The sequence below is a fragment of the Tyto alba genome, unplaced genomic scaffold (genome assembly GCF_018691265.1).
Source record: "Tyto alba isolate M040663 unplaced genomic scaffold, T.alba_DEE_v4.0 Super-Scaffold_26, whole genome shotgun sequence".
Lineage (NCBI taxonomy): Eukaryota > Metazoa > Chordata > Aves > Strigiformes > Tytonidae > Tyto > Tyto alba.
In genome coordinates, this window is record NW_024881300.1 from 2,207,927 (window position 1) to 2,225,114 (window position 17,188).

The 17,188-nt window shown below is 53.9% G+C and overlaps 1 protein-coding gene across 1 annotated transcript in view; it reads left to right on the top strand.

The window, feature by feature from the left end:
* Positions 1-17,188, top strand: part of HYDIN (HYDIN axonemal central pair apparatus protein) — a 156,331-nt gene that overhangs the window by 113,498 nt on the left and 25,645 nt on the right. Inside the window, 23 exon segments of the mRNA XM_042797769.1 lie at positions 53-180; positions 301-492; positions 854-1,003; positions 2,053-2,292; positions 2,561-2,729; positions 3,255-3,440; positions 5,260-5,430; positions 6,076-6,249; positions 7,401-7,609; positions 8,108-8,209; positions 8,501-8,684; positions 9,161-9,302; positions 10,479-10,641; positions 11,417-12,058; positions 12,547-12,684; positions 12,686-12,760; positions 13,178-13,333; positions 13,336-13,382; positions 13,557-13,739; positions 13,989-14,108; positions 15,453-15,612; positions 15,719-15,891; positions 16,365-16,563. Of these exon segments, the coding sequence (XP_042653703.1) occupies positions 53-180; positions 301-492; positions 854-1,003; positions 2,053-2,292; positions 2,561-2,729; positions 3,255-3,440; positions 5,260-5,430; positions 6,076-6,249; positions 7,401-7,609; positions 8,108-8,209; positions 8,501-8,684; positions 9,161-9,302; positions 10,479-10,641; positions 11,417-12,058; positions 12,547-12,684; positions 12,686-12,760; positions 13,178-13,333; positions 13,336-13,382; positions 13,557-13,739; positions 13,989-14,108; positions 15,453-15,612; positions 15,719-15,891; positions 16,365-16,563 (4,103 nt within the window).

A 17,188-nucleotide genomic window follows, 5' to 3' on the forward strand; every position in this document is an offset into this window, starting at 1 on the left:
ACACGTTCATGTCGATGGTGTATCTCAGCTGCTTTATTTTCATCTGTTCAAGGTTTCAGCATGGAGCTGGACCGTGTGAAGCACCTGCCCTACTGCGAGACCGAGACGTTTGAAGTGCGCTTCGACCCACAAAGTGCCAACCTGCCCCTGGGAGAGGTGGACGTGCTCCTGCCCATCAAGGTACCTACCGCCTGCTTCCTCACCTCCCTGGGCCCGCAGCACCTTTCAGGGCAGGTGGCAGGTCGGGGACAGCAGCAGATGTCACCTGGGTGCTCAGCTGGAGTCTCTGTCCTTCACCAGGTAGCAGGAGGCCCCACGTTTCACGTCCGCCTCCGTGCCAACGTGGCTGTGCCATCCCTCTGCATCTCCAGGGATAGGCTGGAGTTCTCCACTCTCCAGTGCGGGCAGTGCCAGGAAGAAACTGTCCAGCTCCACAATCAGCTCCAGGTCCCCTGTAGTTGGTTCATCACCATGAATGAGCCTGTTAAGAAGGTAAAGCACAAGCATGTAACACGTAACTTCTCAGTGGGGTTTTCTTTGTCTCTCTTGCCTTTCTGCCCCTGTGGCTGCTTGAGCACCTGGGCTACAGCTCGATTGAGGAAGCTTTGGAGGGTAACAGAGCAAGGCTGGTTCACCTGGACCTGTTCATTAGCTGATGCTTCACTTCTCTTCCATCTTCCCCCATTCCTCTCCATCTGCCTGCCCTGCCTACATGTTTTCCCTCCGGTTCTAGGCCAGGGATGGCCACATGTGGGTGTCCTCAGCACTGTGACAGTATCTCAGAGCACTGCAGCAACCTAGGGTCTGTCCTCGGCGACTAAAGACACCTCATGCCATTGTTCTTTGTGCTCAGGTGGACAAACACTGGCCAGCGAGCGTGCGTCGGAAGCTGCCCCAGAAGGCAAAAGCCAAGCCGTGTGTCTTCAAGGCGCTGCCCTTGGCTGGAGCCCTCGCTCCAGGGCAGCGATGCAACGTGAGAATCCGGTTTGCACCCACGGAAGAGGTGAGATGGGCAAGTGTCACCCCCAGGAGATGTGGCAACGAGAGCCCAGCACAGGGAGGAGGAGATGAGGCCTGCTTCTACACAGAGCTTTCTGCAAGCCCCGTACCCACTGTGCCTCAGTTTCCCCTGCAGCACACGCTGCTGAGAGGGGCTTTGAAATCCCCCTGGGGAGCTTGTCAGAGCTCTGTGGTGTGGCTACCTCTCAGCACACAGGGGAAAATCTGCCTGTTTGCCCTCATCTTCCCCCTGGCACGGGCATATTTGCCAGCTGCAACGCGCTGGTGCAGAGCAGCTGGAACCCTCGCGGGGGATGACCCTGGAAGGGCCAATCTAGGCAAGTCCCGCTGCTGGTATGAGCAAGCAAAACAGCCACCAGACGCCTTTCTGGGCACAGCAGGACAGCTGCCTGTAGCAGTGTGCTGCCAGCAGCCCCTGTGGCTCTGGGCCAGCCTGCCTGCACGCTTTCAGGCAATTTGGGAGTCAGCTCAAATGATGGAGCGTCCCCAGAGGCAGTTTGCATGTGGCCACCGTGACTTGGAAAGTGGCAGTGTGTGACAGTATGGACACAAGCGCTCCCATGCCTGGGAACAGTCCCAGGGATGTTTTAATTGCTAGTAGAGGTGTAACCATCTTGTGTCTGGCTTTGACCAGAGCCAGACACTGAGCAGAGAAGACGACGTGTATTTCTAGGCAGTGAGAGCTCATCTGCCTCTTTCACAGAGCTGACTTTTGCCTGATGTGTCTGGGCAACATAACCCTGAGGACCTTTCTCATTGAGCATTGCCCTTCCTCGTGTCTAGGTGAAGACACCTGATAGTCCATTTTAGAGTCATCTGATTCCCAAATACCCAGTTACACTTCACACTGGGATTCATCCCAGTTACTCAGAGCCAGCATGCAGATGCTGTAGCCCCTGCTATAAGGAAATATCTGTTTTCCATTCAGCCTAGAGGTACTGGTGACACCCCTGCCCTCAGGGCAAGGGTTGCATTTGAGGCCCTGTCACCTGGGACTTCACCGAGAAGCTTTCTGTGCTTCTCTCTTTTCAGAAGTCCTACCGAAGCGAGATGAAGATTAACATTTGCCAGAGCAGCCAGCACCTCCAGCTACAGGTCTCGGGGCATGGGCTAGAGCCACAGCTGGAGTTCAACCCCCCAGTGCTCGAGCTGGGACCGTTGCTGCCGTACAGCCAGGGGGTGGAGGGCACAGTGGTGGTGAAGAATCCATGCGAGTTCCCCGTCGAGTTTTACTCGCTGGAGTTTGACCAGCAGTACCTTGCTGAGGAGCAGGTGAGAGGGAAGGTCTGGTCCCCCGTGTGCGTGGCTTCACGGCGCTCCGGCTCTTCCCAGGCTCGTGCCAGGGAGATGGAGGCAGTCCCCGGGGCAAAGCCTGGTGGCATTTCAGGGCTTGCCAGCTCGGCTGGCAGGCTGTGGAGGGGCTTGGATAGTCCGTGTTGTTGGAAGGCAGGCGTGAGGGAGAAGATCGGGTGGTTGGGAAGTCTGTTTGCGTGGTGGAGGTCGAGAAACACGTCCAGGCTTCTCTTCCCTGTGTGCACAGATCCTGCGGATGCTGAAAGACTACGATTGCCACAACACCTTACTGCTGCCTCCACGTGCACCGGGTGAGAAGCTGCCTCCAGAGGTGCTGGAGTACTATCAGCACCAGAAGAAGCTGCAGGATGAGCAGGCAAAGCCCACAACTGGGGAATCAGCAGGCCAGGACAACGGTGAGGGTTTGGCACTGGCTGTCCTGAGTGTGGACACAGCAGGGAGTCCAGCCCACATACCCTGACCTCTCCATGAGCTCATTCTACATGGAAAGCCCGTGCTTTTAGCAGCCACGCAGTCCCCAGCTTGGTGGAGGAATTCCAGCATGAAAGTCTGTGGCTTGTAACATGCATCCTCTACCAGCCTTGAGTTCAGCCAGAGCAAGCCCCTATCTGCCTACCACAGACTGGGGAAATAATCAAGATGTTCCCCTGTGTCCCTCAACGACAAAGAGCAGGATTGGATGAGTTCTTCAGCCAGTAGAACCAGGTCTAATATCACCAGCTATCTTATATTTGCTCCTTCCCAGCCACAAAAGCACGAGCTCAAAATCCCCCTGAAGGCGGAGACGACCTGGACAGGCTTCTCCCTGGGAAATTTTCCATCTTTCACACATGGCCATGCGAAGTAGCAAGTAGCAAAGAGCAGATTGCTTGGCCATGTTCATCCTCTTCTTCTCTCCCTGTGTCCTTCCTCCTCAGCAGACTTTGAAGATGTCCAGTCTCTGTCAGATCAAGGAAAAAGGCCCTCTGCTGCAGTCGTTCACACCTCATGCCATAGCTCAGTCGTTCCCTCCTCCATTTTTGATGAAATCCAGTCCAGCAAGCTGGACTTTAAATCTGAATGTGGAGATGAGCAGGAGGACGGTGTTGAGAGAAGACAGGGGACAGGTAATGTTGCGGACAAAACATTTGACGTGGTTATGATTTAGCAGCAATTTAAGATTTATTAATGGTGTGAGGTGGGTCAAAATGTTGAATTTTAGCAGCACTTTTAATGATTGACCGATTTAAAGATTAACAAGCTGATTTGGTAGAATGTTATAATTAAAACAGTGACTTAATTGGAGATTTGAGAATGACAAGAATCACACTAACTTACTACAAGGCACCCTATATCAAGCTATGTATTTACGTATGCATAACCACAAAACATACACACGCACAGACAGAAATATTTGGATCCAGTGAAATATGTAGACACCCACATTCGTGAAAGCTAATGTGTGTATTCAAGCACATAGATAGACTGAGAGGTGGATGGAAGAGGCGAGTCTACAGTCTCTCTTCTCGAGTTTAGAGCAAATACTTAGAATGCATCAACATTCCTCAAGGGGTGATAACTGAGCCTCAAGAAGTCTGGCTTTTCCCTGGCCTTCCACTGACTTTGTGGGCAGATGATCTTTAGACCTCAAGGAGACTGTGCCTGAGAGGTGTCCCAGCTCAGGGGAGATGCTGGTCACAGCCCGCAGCCATCCAGGAGAACTCGAAGGGTCTCGCTTAGGGTCGCTATTTATTGGGTCAGCAATAATTGACTTTTGTCAAGTACTTTTCCATTTCAGCCTTAGTCAGATGATGAAATACTCTGGTACTTTCCACCAGTTGTGTAGGCCCAGAGCTTGCTAGACCTTGGAGTTCTGGTATCACCAGCTTTGGGCTGTGACCCAAGTACGGGTGTACCGGGCTGTTGGGAAGTCACTGATTGCCATTTCCATTCCCAAGTGGGAGGGGAGGCAGGAACCAGGTGTGCTAAGGGAGTGCCTTAACACTCTGGTCCACTGCCTTTCCCAGTTGATCTTGAGTTGGTATGTGGCCCAGGGAGGGGGGAAATTGCACCGAGCAGCCCCACCGAGCAGGGGGAGTTGTACCACCACAGGTAATAACCCTGAGCTCTTCACCTGTCTGATGCCCATTGTGGGAAAAGGACCTCAGTGGAGGACTTCAGTGTCACGTCGATGACTTCACGGCAGCCTGGTGCCATCTTCGCTCCTGTAGGCCCCAAATCCACTCTTGCATATGAAGTCTGTAGGATGCTGAGGAGAGTCTGGGGCAGGAACAAGTGAGAGGCCAGGGATGTTTTCCCCAGTTTTGCCAAATGAGCACCATTGGCCCCAGGAGCTGCTGGGATCAGGGTGATGCTGCTCCCTTTCCTGGGCAGGGCAGCACGCTCTGTCCTACGTGACATTGCAAGCCGAGATGGCTCTTGGTGACCTCCTGAGGGCAAAGGTGGGAGCTCATTGCAAATGCAGTTATGGTGAATTCGGAGCCCAGCCACATCTCCTGGGACAGTACTCCTGAAGCATCCAGCTTTTGGATAATCACTTGATCTGCAAATGGAGCCTCTCCCTTGGGACTATGTAAAATGCCCAGTTCTGCCTGTCACCCCTTACTCAGCAGGACCAGGGACCAAACTCCCATGAGGACCATGTTGACAGCTCATGGGAGAAGAGATTTGGCCCAGTCCTTTTAGGTATTGCCAGATGCTTGTTCTTTTCTTTTTCTGCCACTCTATTTATTATACTCTGAACAGGCAGCTTCACCAGCATCTAGGGCACACCCTGATCTGCCCAAGCCTAAAGGAGGGCCATGGCAAGACCTCGGGCATGATGCTGGTTTCAGTAGTCTCCTCTCCCAGGATTTGAGGGGATGGGGAGGATGATCAGGAGCATAGGTAGGCAGGTGGCTGACTTTTCTACCCGGTTCTGCACAGCGGAGCATCAGCTAAGCACCACCAGCAGCAAGGTGGCCGTGGGAGAACTGGACGACAGCCCTGTCTATCGAGCCATCGCCCGTCACCTTGGCATTGATATCTCTGCAGAAGGGCGTGCAGCCCAAAACCGCAGAGGGATCGTCGTCATCGTCCATGGAGCACCCCTGACAGGTAGGTGAGCCGCAGCCCTTGGCTGCAGAGATGGGGGGAAGCAGGAGAGACATATCCTGGTGGACCGTGGTGCTTGGTTGACCAGTTGAAGCGAAGCGAGGTAATCCTCAGCTCTGCTGGGACGTGAAACGGTCCCAGGCCTTCACAGAGCTGGTGCAAGTGGTGTGGCTCATCTTGTGTCTGTACAGCTTAGGCTGTCATTCCCCCAAACAGGGTGACCATGTCCCCGTTGCTTCGTGGAACCACATTCCCTTGTGTCCATGTTGCTTCATGGGAGCAGTCCCTAGCCCGTCCTGACCCCCAAACCATGCCCAGGTGTTGCCTGAGACGGCACCGACCAGTACAGGCTAGTGAACGGTCTGAGTGGTGGTGGGACAGGGCTCAAAGCCATGTCTTGGCCCAGGGATGAGGTCACCACAAGGGACAAAGTCCTCAGCTGAATAGGAGGTGGAGATGATCCACCTGGCTCTAGATGACAACGCTTCTAACCACGCTCAAGCTGCCTCCCTCATGGTCTCCCCTAAAGGGGCACGTGATTTCCAACTGTCCTTGAAACTTTGAAATCCTGTTCGGGGGCTTTCCAGAGCCTGTCCCCGAAAATGCCTCCCATGCAAGTGTCACCAAACAGTCTTCCTCTCTCTCAAGGGAAGACGGCGGCAGCGGTTGCCCTGTCCAAATATTATGGAGCTGCCTGCTTGTCCATTGACACCGTGGTGACAGAAGCCATCTCAGACAGGAGCACCTCAGCAGGGCTGCGTGCCCGGGAGCTGTGCATCAGGGCTGCTATCGAGCAGAGCTGCAAGGATACAGAGGGTGCTGGTAAGGAGAAATACTGGACCCAGAGCAGAGCCTCAGGAACCCACCATGACCATCCAATGCTTGCTCCAGAGAAGAAGCCCTGACAGCCCTTGGGTCTCATGGGGAGCATGGGTGCAGCATGTAGAAATGCAAAGCCGTTTCATAAAGCATCCCTGGTTATTAAAAAAAATAAATCTCTGTTTTAAGGGCTCAGGCAGGGGCACTTTTACTGCCTCTGGGCTTCTCAGTACACGTTCCTTTTCCTAGGAGTGGTGAAGCACACCTGTGTTTTTCTCAGAGCTTTTTAATATTTCCCCAAAGCTGAATCCAGCTTGCTCCTCATGATCATCAGGCAGAACTGCTGCCCACTTTAACAAGGAAAAAGCCCTCTGAAGTGGCTCATTAAGCACTAGACAACTGACTTTGAGAGTGCCTTCAGAAACATGAGAGGAAGGGAAGAATAACCTCCCGGAGGAGTTTCAGATGAGAGACACACTGCAGATGAGCCCTTTTCTCCAGAGGTTTTCCTACATACGCTATCAGGTCACGCAGCTCGTGCGTGTTGTGCTGTTCTCCACGTGAGACCAGAGACTTTTAGGAAACCTGCTTGGGCGGTTGATGCCCTGAGCTCTGCAGGGTAAGGCCAGACCCTGGTCCTGGTGGGGGGGAAGTTGTGCATTGCTCAGCTTTGAACCTGGTTGAGTTGGGAGCTGGTGGAAGGAGGAAGAGTCTGGGTCCCCTCTGGGGTTATCCCTTGCAGAGGATTTAGCTCCCGTGGAGATGGGTGATGCAGCTAAGGCAGGGCTGCATGTTACCATCTCCACGTGAGGATGCAGGATGGGTGCAAGGCACGGAAACGATGGCCCTGGAGGATGAATCCTTGGCTTGATCCATAGGGGAGGTACTGTGTGCAGCGTCACCTGCTTGCACATTTGTTAAGAGGGACACAGGGCTGTGCATGAAGAACTCTCTGGCTTTAAAATTCAGTATCAGATGGTGTGCTCTATCACGCTACTAAGAGAAGCAGGGAAGGAGCTGCTTCTGGAGAGCAGTGCTGCCAGTGCCCGGCAGGCTGGGGGCGAGTGCTGTGTCCCTGCCAGGGCGCAGGGCTGTGCCCGGCGGGGTGGAAGGTGCCTGCTTGCTCCCCACTGAGGGGCCTGTCCCCGCCGCAGGTCAGAACACCGACGTCTCCCTCAGCCTGCAGTTAGGCACCGAGGCCAAGCACAGCCCAGATGTGAGCCGGTCCAGCTCTGTGGACAAAATCAGCCTGCAGTCCATCAGTTCCCGAGGCCGGGTGAGCACCTCAGCGGGCAAGAAGGCGACGGATGGCCACACATCCCAATCCCAGAAACAGTATCTCATGGAACCGCCGGTCTTCCAGGTGAAGCATGATCTGCACTCATTAATGCCTGGGACCTTTCTGTTGCCTTTGAGAAGTGAAGGGGCTGCTTCCAGCAGAGGCTTTGTGTCACCCAGAGCTTGGTACGGGGGTATATAGTGCAGGGGGCCGGCTGGGCACAGCTCGGGGTAAGAACAAAACCCTGTGCTCTGGCAAAAAAACTCTACTGGGTCTTAACGGTTTGTTGGCAAAGTGCAGTCTTGGCTGACGTGGCTGCAGGCGATGGGCAAAGCTGTGGGATGGTGTGCCAGGGGCTTGCAATCTTGGGTCTCTGCTTGCCAAGGGCTGTGCCCTTCAGGGTGGTCCCCTGGAGCTGCTGGCCTGCAGTTTTGTTCTAACCTCCGGCTGGTGAGAAACCCCAGCTCCAAGCCCAGCAGTTGGAATTGTTTGGGGTTTTTCAAAGTGGCTTATTTTTCTCATGGTGTTCAACGTTGTGGGGTTCATCCAGTTCTCTCTCCCCTTCCCTGCGTTGCTGCGCAGCAATGGCTGAGCATCAGTGGCAGCACAGCAGGAGAGCTGGGTTTCAGGAGCTGCGTGCTGCCTGAGGACTTGCTGGTGGCCATCCTCTCTGAAAGGCTCCAGGTACGTGGCGTGGGAGGCAAATGGTATGTCCTTGCTAGAGTGAGACAGGCAGCGAGGTACAATTCAGAGGGGAGGAGGGCTACAGCTGCTGATACTGGTCCTGGGCTGCGTGCAGGGCTCCTTGGGTGAAGCTGCAGATGCCCCAAGTTGGCAGAGCGTGGAGAGGGATCAGAGCTTGTCTGAGCTCAGGCAGTTATAGCTGGTGTCCTCCGACATCTGGGTTTAGTGACTAGCTGAGAGCACAACGCGTGCGACAGCTGACTTACTCTTCCTTTTTGACTTTATCCGCAGTTGAGCGACTGCTACCAGGGAGTGGTGTTTGATGGCCTGGAGACCCTCTTTACACACAACACAGCATCTACTCTCCTCTGCTTGCTCAAAGCTGTCGGAAATCGGCCTCGTATCTATTTTGTGAACCTGTTCCAGGATTATGCTGCTCTGAAAGCCAGGGAGACAGCCGCAAAAGAGCAGGAAGGTGAGACTCTTCATCTCCATACCTCTGAAATCTTCTCTCTCAAGCCCTCAACCTTACCCATGTGTATCTGGCTTACCAGCAGCACTTGTAAGAAATGTTTTTGTTAATCCTTCCAGCTCTGCCTTGGTGTAGCCAGCACTCAGCTCACAGATACAGCAGAGCTGAGGCTGTAAGACTTATCTTAGTCTCTGACATGAAAACGTGAGCACAAGTGCAAGCTGTTGTGGCTCAATAACTAACCCGCAGCCGGCTGTCCGCAACGCTGGTGCACGTGAGCCAGGCCAGGCACAAGAACTCACTGACCAGTGATAGTCTGGGGGATTATCTGAATTTTGGAACAGGAATAGGGGCTCCCCGGTATCTCCTGGCAGGATGATAGGCTGGGTCAGGACAGAGCTGTGAATCCTTGCAGCTCACCCAGAACAGCAAGTGCTGCTTACAGTCACTAACGGTTTCTCCTCTGGCCTGTGCTGAAGAACGGGAGCAGGAAGAAGCTGCCAGGAGGGAGAAAGCACGACTCTGGGAGATGGATGAGGACGAGTATGATGCCCTCACTGAGGAGCAGAAAACGGAGTTTAATAACAGTATACAACAAGTCCAGCGTGAGAGGAAGAAAAGGTCTGTAAGCCTTCCATGGGTAACTCCCCAGGATGGTGTCCCTGAAGGGTTTCCCTGCTCCAGAGACCTTGGTTGAGCTCAGAGTGGTTACAGAGCAAAGGCCAAAAGTGTTTATTACAGGTGGCACAGGGATAGCCAGGTCCACCTCCCTGGTTCCCAACAGAGGAAGGGCCTTCCTCTGGTGAGATGAGAACGTCTTCTCTCCATTTTAGTGGTGACCCCTCTGGCTTAGACACTGGCTTCAGGGAGCTGGGCTCTCTGCTTGCCTTGCCACTGCGCTTCTAAGCGTCTCCAAGTTAATGATGTTGATTCGCATCATCTTCCTCCCCATTCTTCTCCAAACCAGAGGGGTTGGTGTGAGGCACAGCCATAGGTGAAGTCCTTGCCCTGCTGATCTCCCATAAAAGCTGGTGTCTCAGGCTCACCTTCAGCTGCAGCCATGTTCAGGAGGATGCATAGGATAAGTGTAAGCCCATATTAATCCCTGCCTGAAACTCAGGGAGGGACTTGCTTAAAGCAAGCGTGTGTTTCAGCACTTCTTTGAACCCCAGCTGAAGTTTGTTTCCCTGGGAGGAGACCACTAGGGCTGCTTCCAATAGCAGTTCCCAGGACAGACAACACAAGTTTCCCATGGTCACGGCTGGGTGCCAGCAGGAAACCTGGTTGCTGGGAGCCCGTTTTGCAGGAGGGGAGTTACTGCAGCCTTTGCTTTCTGACTGATACGGCTAGTCTCACAGAGGAGCAGGCTGTGCCCAGGGGGAAGGGCTGGATAAGCCAAGGAAGTATCGGTGCAGGGATAAAGTAGGTGTTAGTGATTTGTGAGCTGGTTTACACCGGGAAGTCGAGGGCTTCAGGTGTCAGTGTGGAGCGATGGTGGATCAGTCTTCAGCAGTGTGCTGGAGGTGTCCAGATGGACCTTATTGGAATTTAGTGCAATTTAGACCTTATAACAGCAAAGCCTAGATTTAGCTGGCCCTGGCGGTGTGTCTCCCACTGCACCTTTCCTCACTTGGGATGTTGCCAGCCTCCCCAGGTTGACAGAAGTCCATGGAGCTGGTCTAACAGTTCTGCCTGGCCTTAGGGTCAGTGACTGAAGTGCGGGACCAGCTGGGATTGCACGAAGCACAGATTTCTGGTGGTGACTCTCAGGGCTGTTTTCTGTTTGGCTTGATGAAGGAAGATGGAGCAGCTGGCTCAAGAGCTCAAGGAAAAGCACCGGCGGGAGCTACAACGCTTGAAGGAGGAAGAGCTGAAGAGGTGGTATAAGCGGGTCAAGAGAGAGCTTGGAAAAGACAAAGATAGTGCTTCAGGGCACAAAAGCCATCCTGTAGTCAGACAGGTGGGTGGTTGTGCTTATAGTGATGAGTAAAAGCCCTGGGGACCTTCCCACTGAGCTGCACCTTTCCCCAAGAAGCCAGCAGCCCCCCACAGTGCTGGGGGTGAGTACCTGGCCGTGAGTAACACACGGGGCTGTGCTGGGAAACAACGGCCCGGCCCGTGTTGGATCCTGCTGCTGATTCACCAGGGGTGTGTCTTTTCCCATGGGTTTGTTGGTAGAGCTGCTCTTCTAGGATCATGCTGCCTCAGAGTCACAGCTTCACATAACTCCATACATCCACCGTGAAGCCCTAGATAGTTTTAGTCCAGCAGTACTCCCCATTCTGTATGTGACTTACACCTCTGAGCCATGACCCGTCTGGGATGTGGTGTCTTTTCCTACATGTCTGGCAGGAGATACCACTAGGCCTTACAGGTATTCATTAGCAGTCAGAGTTCCCAAAGTGTCAGCCAGCCCCAGGGATGCTCAGCACACCAGAAGCGAGCCCAGAGGACTGCACAGGAGTGAGGAGGCGTCTTATGTTCCCTGTTTGGGTTGGGGAAGCTTTTCTGTTTCTCAGCTGGGGTGCAGGACTCCTCATCACTCTGGCACTGGGGAGTTTGGTTTCAATTGGGCTAAACCGGGTACCAGCTGCATTCTGAATTGGGGTTTGTAGAGCACCTAGCACAGGTCTCAGGTGAGGTTTGGGGTGCTATTGCAGAGATCATTACTGTCCTACAGCGTTTGAGCTGGTGCTTTGGAATGCTCACTGCTTTTTCCTGCTCCTCCTGCCCAGAATACGAACACATCCACCAGCAACACCAATGCATCCATCAGCAACCTGTCAGATGTCACCGAGGGGGTAGACAAGAAAGCATCTGTAAAGGAGCACCTAGACTCTCTTTCAAGTGACAAGGAGGATAAGAAAAAGCAGAGCAAGGTTCCCCTGACAGATGCCTGCCCAGTGGAGGTTGTACAACCCACAGACCCAGAGCAGGGGGAAACTGAAACCAACGCCCAGAGTGACAGCGAGAACTTGGCCCTGAGGTTTAAGATCTATGAGGCATCGCAGAAGGATGTCACACATATTTTATCATTCTGGGACAGGGCTCAGGGTATCCTGCTGTCCCCTCTGGACCAAGAAGCAGTGCAGCACCAAGTAGAAGACCAGCGCCGACATTTATCCAGATTCAGGACGCGGAAGGACAGAGAGAAGGAGCATCAGAAGAGGCTGGAGAAGGAGCGTGCGGAGAAAGAGCGGCTGGAAAAACTGAAGGCTCTTGAGGACTCCAAATTAGCTGGGCTGGAAGGGGAAGGTGCGGAAGGGTCAGCTGGAAGCCAGGATGTCGGGGTGCCCAGCTTGGACATCCAGGTGTTGAGCTCCAAAGATGTAACTGGGATGATTCTGGAGAGTGGCAAGCTGCCAGCGGCAGAGCAGGTAAAGCCCCTGTGAGGCTCAGATGCTGAGCCTGCCACGGTCTGGGGCCCGGTCCGTTGTGTCCCACCGAGTGACAATGGCACAGAGCCTTGTCCAGGCCACTGGTGATGTTCCACAATGGCTCCACAGCAGCCACGTGGCTGGGGGGGTTCTCGCCATCCCTCAGATGGGTGGAAAGAGGGAGTGCTCTCTGTTGAAACTCTCTGTTCAGAGAGTTTCCCAGTCTGGAAATCATTAAAAATGGTCCCAGAGCAGGGCAGCTCATGGCCATTGTTTCCTTCAGCCAAATCACTCAGAGGAGAGTTTTCTCTCTAGGTCCCACTTGTAGGTCTTGGCACTGCTCTGGAGCCTGCCCACCCCACCGGGCATAAAAAAGCATGATTATTCCATACAAATATCAAAAAACATTGCCAAAAGCTCAGTCCCTTTGGGGAAGTGTGAGGATGAAGATGACGGGAGTATAAACAGGGGTTTCTCTTACGCTTTAGATCCTGGATGACCTGGGACTGGGTCCCTCAGGGCCTCCCATTCCCCCTACCGCTTTTTACTCTGTGATCCACTACCCGGAGAAGCGGATGGTCCCTGCAGCTGGAGAAGCCCTCAAGCACTTCATCTTTGTCGTGCCAGGAAGGTGCCACTGCCAAAGAAGAGAAAAAGGATACTGAAAGTCTCGCGGATGCCTCCGTTGTGCCGGTAATGAGGGTGCCAGGGCAGGGGCCAGGCTGGATGGGGGCATGGGGGGCAGGTGGGATGGAAAAAGATCACTGTGCAAGGGCAGTGAAGACATGACGGGGTCCCGTGTCTGCAGGCATCCCTTCTGTCTGTCCAAAAGAGAGAGCTCTGCTTGAGACATAGGCTGGTTCTGTAAGATGAGAGGAAAAAAAAAAATCACCTAAAACCTTCACATTCCCTTGAGGAGCGGGTCCTGGGCAAGGAGGGGTCCCAGGCAAGGAGAGGTGTTGTAGGAAAAACAAAGTCCAATAAGGAAGACCAAGTCTATGGGCAGATGTATTGGTGGTTTGTTCTCTCTCCTGTTTCTTATCAAACTTACAGCTTTCTTTCCAGGATGGGGCTGCCTCAGGGCAGGTCTCACCTTTTCTCTCTCCCCTTGGTGTGAAGGTGTTAGAGGAGCAGGTCACCCCAAGCAGGGGCCGGTTGAGGAAGGAGAAAGCCTCAGGCAGCCGGGGTGCTGCGAAGGAGAAGCGGAGCACTGGCCGACGCAGGAAGGGTGTTCAGGGTCCGGGCCGGAAAGCACCCACACAGCCCCTGGAGGCCACAGCAAAGCGACGTGGACGGAGTCTCCGTCCCCAAGGAAAGCCGTCAGGTGAGCTGTGAGGGAGGAGGCGATCCCTCTGCTTCACGCCCATCGTGCCGAATGAGGTCCCTCGTCCCCAGCTCCGCAGGGACACTGCCCGTGTCAGGATGGCACATCCATGAACCTCCCTCCTTGTCTCATTTGCTCATCAGCAATGTCTGAAGCCTCCTCTTTAATTACCAGGCTGAGCTGCTGCCGGTGGGTGGTGCCTGCCCGCGGCGAGGTGGAACTGAAGGTCTGCTTCAGCTCCACGGTGGTGGGGCAGTTTGATCAGACGCTGCATTTTGAGGTCCTGGGGACAAACCGACTGTACCAGCTGCACTGCAGAGGTACCTGCCTGTATCCCACCATCAGCCAGGACCCATGGTAAGGCTGGCCCGTGGGAGCCCCCCGCACTGCTCCCCCCTGAGCTCAGAGCCGGGGCTGCCCCTTGTACCCCAGTGATCTTCTGGCTTGGGCAGAGCATGCTGCCTGAGCCGCCCAGCACCTCTTCCTGTGCTTGGAGCAGAGGGCTGGTACTGGTAACCTCAGCCACCAATAAGGGTTATGGCTTTCTGACCAGGTTCTCTACTTAAAGCATCTCACAGCTCCTCGTTCCTTGTTTTCTCTGCCCAGGGTGGTGTTTCCTCGTCAGAGGAAGAGCAAGGCGGATGATGACATCATCTTCAAGCAGTACGTCTTGAACACGGGTGTATTCCACTTTGGACCGCTGCTGTGTGGGAAATCAAGAGACTGGTATGTGCTCCCCACCCCCGAGTGAGCATCCCGATGTGCTGCCTGCATCGAATGAGACGTTGGGATGGGACCTCCAGGGCCTCGTGCTTTCACGAACGCGCTTGGAGACATGCTGTCCCAGTGGCACAGTTGAGGGCAGGCCCCGGGCAGAGACCTGGGAGCTACAGGGGGTCGAAGGACCACAGATGTGTGAACTTGAGCAGATAACGGGCACGTGAATCTTGGAGGAGCTGGGGAGAGATGGAGCTGATCTCCCGACCTGGTGGGTGCCTTAGTGGCCAGAGCCACGTGCTGCCTCCAGCCTGAAGGTGACTTGGGGCAACTTGTGTTCCCCCCCTCCGAATCTCAGCCTCACCACCTCCGAAATGAACTCTGTGGTGCTTTTTTAAAGTGCTTTGAGCTCTGTGCGTAGACTGAGCGAGCAATTATTCTGCTGATGGTTTTGTAAACCAGTCGTTAATCTGTAATTAGTAAGCCTTTATGATTTGACCTGCCAATATGGGGGGCAGGGCAGGTGCAGGAACCTGAAGAGGAATAAAAATGGGATTTACGTATTCCTGATGCTCACTGATGGATAAAATCTGCCTAAAAGAGTTGTCATTGTAGCCACTGGCATATTTCTATTTTTAGCATCGCCCCTTTTTTTTTGTTTTTAATATTGGAAATAAGTTCTTGTCTTCGTGGAAGCTCTGGAGAGCTAGTGGTATTTTGACAACCCAAGGAAATTAAATCTAAACAGTTTAAAAAACAAAAGAGAATCTTTAGCCAGGTTGATGAATGGTATGGGGTTTCTATTTGCTTTTTTAACCCTTTAACTCTAAATTATGTTCCACACCCAAGAGAAGAGACATCTGTTAAATTTAGCACTTCTCTTGGGAATGAATCCTTTCTATTCCCTTCCCTCAGACTTTGAGCTAACCCATGAAATAAAAGGCATTCTCATGACTGTTTTGAAAGAGATAAGCTGAACTATTTTTAAAACCTCTTTTCAAAAGCATTTCTTTATACCCTGCAGGGAAGGAAACCCAACAAAGAAGGGGGAAGAACCCATGTGCCTGGTGTACTTTTATTTTTACAAGCACCTTTGAATTTAGATTTTGTAAAACATTCTTTAAGTGGCCTGTGCATTGCCACGCTTCCGGGATGAAGGCACCAAGCATAGGGGCGGACATCAAAGTAACGCAGGGACGAGCACACACACGGTGCAATGTGCCCCTGATCCTTTCTCTTTCTTTGACCGTGATCTTCCAGCACAGCCTCCCGCTGCCAGGACACGGTGCTTTCCCTGAGGTGTGGTTTAAAGGCAGCGGTCTCCTCTGCAGCCTTTTCCCCTTTTGTGGACAGGTACAAGGGGGAGCGCTATCCCAGAAACTACGAGAAGATAACCATCCTCAACGTCACCCCCTTGGAAGCAGAGGTGCATTTCTCCTTTGAGCACGATCTCAAAGCGAACACGTTCCTTTTAGACCCTCCCAGCATGAGGCTGAAAGCTAATGAGAAGCAGGTAGGAGACAGGCAGGTAGGGCAGGCACGGCTGGAAGTGCCCAGGAGCTGTTCCTCCTGCTCACTGACTGCTCTTCTGTATTTCTTTTTTGCGGGGACGGGGCTAGGAGCTGAGCATTTGGGCGTACCCCACTTCAGCTGGCCTGGTGGAAGACAACATCATCTGCTGCATTAAGGGGAACCCAGAGCCCGTGGTCTTCCGCCTGTGCTGCCAGGGGGTGCAGGTGAAGCTGGGGGTCAGCCCCAAGCAGGTGCATTTCGGCAAGCTGCTCCTGCACAGGTCAGTCCTCCCCCGGCCGCGCTGCCGGGGACGAGAACTGTCAGCGAGCTCCCCAGCAGCTTCTCTCGCCGGCTGCGTGGCCACTCAGGCTGGGGACTGGGCTAACACCCCTCTTTCTCCCAGCAGTCCCTAGTCTCTTGCTCACTGTTCTGTGCTGGCTTGGATATCCCATGACAGCCACAACCTCTGTAGCCCCCCACAGCAACGCTGCGTGATGGGCATCCTGGTGATGCATTTGTACCTTGCCTGCTGGTTCGGAGAGCGGTCCGGCTGCTCCTCCTTATCTCCCTCCTGTTGGATACGCTTTGAGCACCCGGCTGCCCTCCAGGAGCTCACCTCTGAGACTTGGGACAAAGAGAAAACATTTCACTGTGGTTTCAGACGCGTGGACAGGGCTGCTCCAAGCTGCATTCCATTGCAAGGCTAGCAGGACCGTCGAGCAGCTGGTGCTGAGTGTCCTCCTGTCTCTGCAGGAGGGACAAAAAGACCCTGGTCCTCCAAAACGACACCCTACTGCCTGTGGCCTGGCGGTTCGGTGGCCTGGAAAACCTCGGCGAGGACTTTTCCATGTCACAAGAGGAGGGCATCATTGGTCCCTGCACGGAGTTCAGCGTGCATCTGTCCTTCAGGGCCACGCAGGCTCTCAACATTAAGAAGACGATCCGATTAGAGGTGAGGGGGACTGTGGAGTGACCAGCCCTGTGCTCTTCAGGCTGGAGACTGAAGGGTACCCTGCAAAGAGGGCAAAAGGATGACCCTTCACGAGATTCCTTTCTGCCCGCACGGCCAGGGGGCCAGTCCCTTAGCAGCAAAGGGTCTCTCACTGTAGGATCATGTTTTGGAAAGTAAGTGACTACTGGGGTGCTCTTGTAGCTGAGCTTCATGGGGCAAGTGCACCGTGGCGTCAGGAGGGGCTGCACTGGACAGACACAAGGGTGCTCTGAGCCCAACTTTCTGCTGCCTCACGCTGGGTTCACCAAAACACGCAGAGAGTCCCTGAGCATCCACACCACCCCCGATAAGCAGGGATTTATGCCTGGGCTATGAGGCTGTGTCCTGAGCCTGTACCACAACCACCTTGCTGCTGTGCATGGCTGAGTGCTGTCCTTTGGTTATCCAGACTGGGGCGTGCTGCCTGCACCCATCCTGGAGTCCGTCTGGGGCTCTTAACGCAGAGCAACAAACCCTCACCCTGGGATTTTGTTCCACATGGTTTAGAGGCTGCACTTCAGTGAGGATGCCGGGTGACTGAAGAGGAGGGAGTTGGCTGTCAATGCCACCTACTCTGCGACACCTC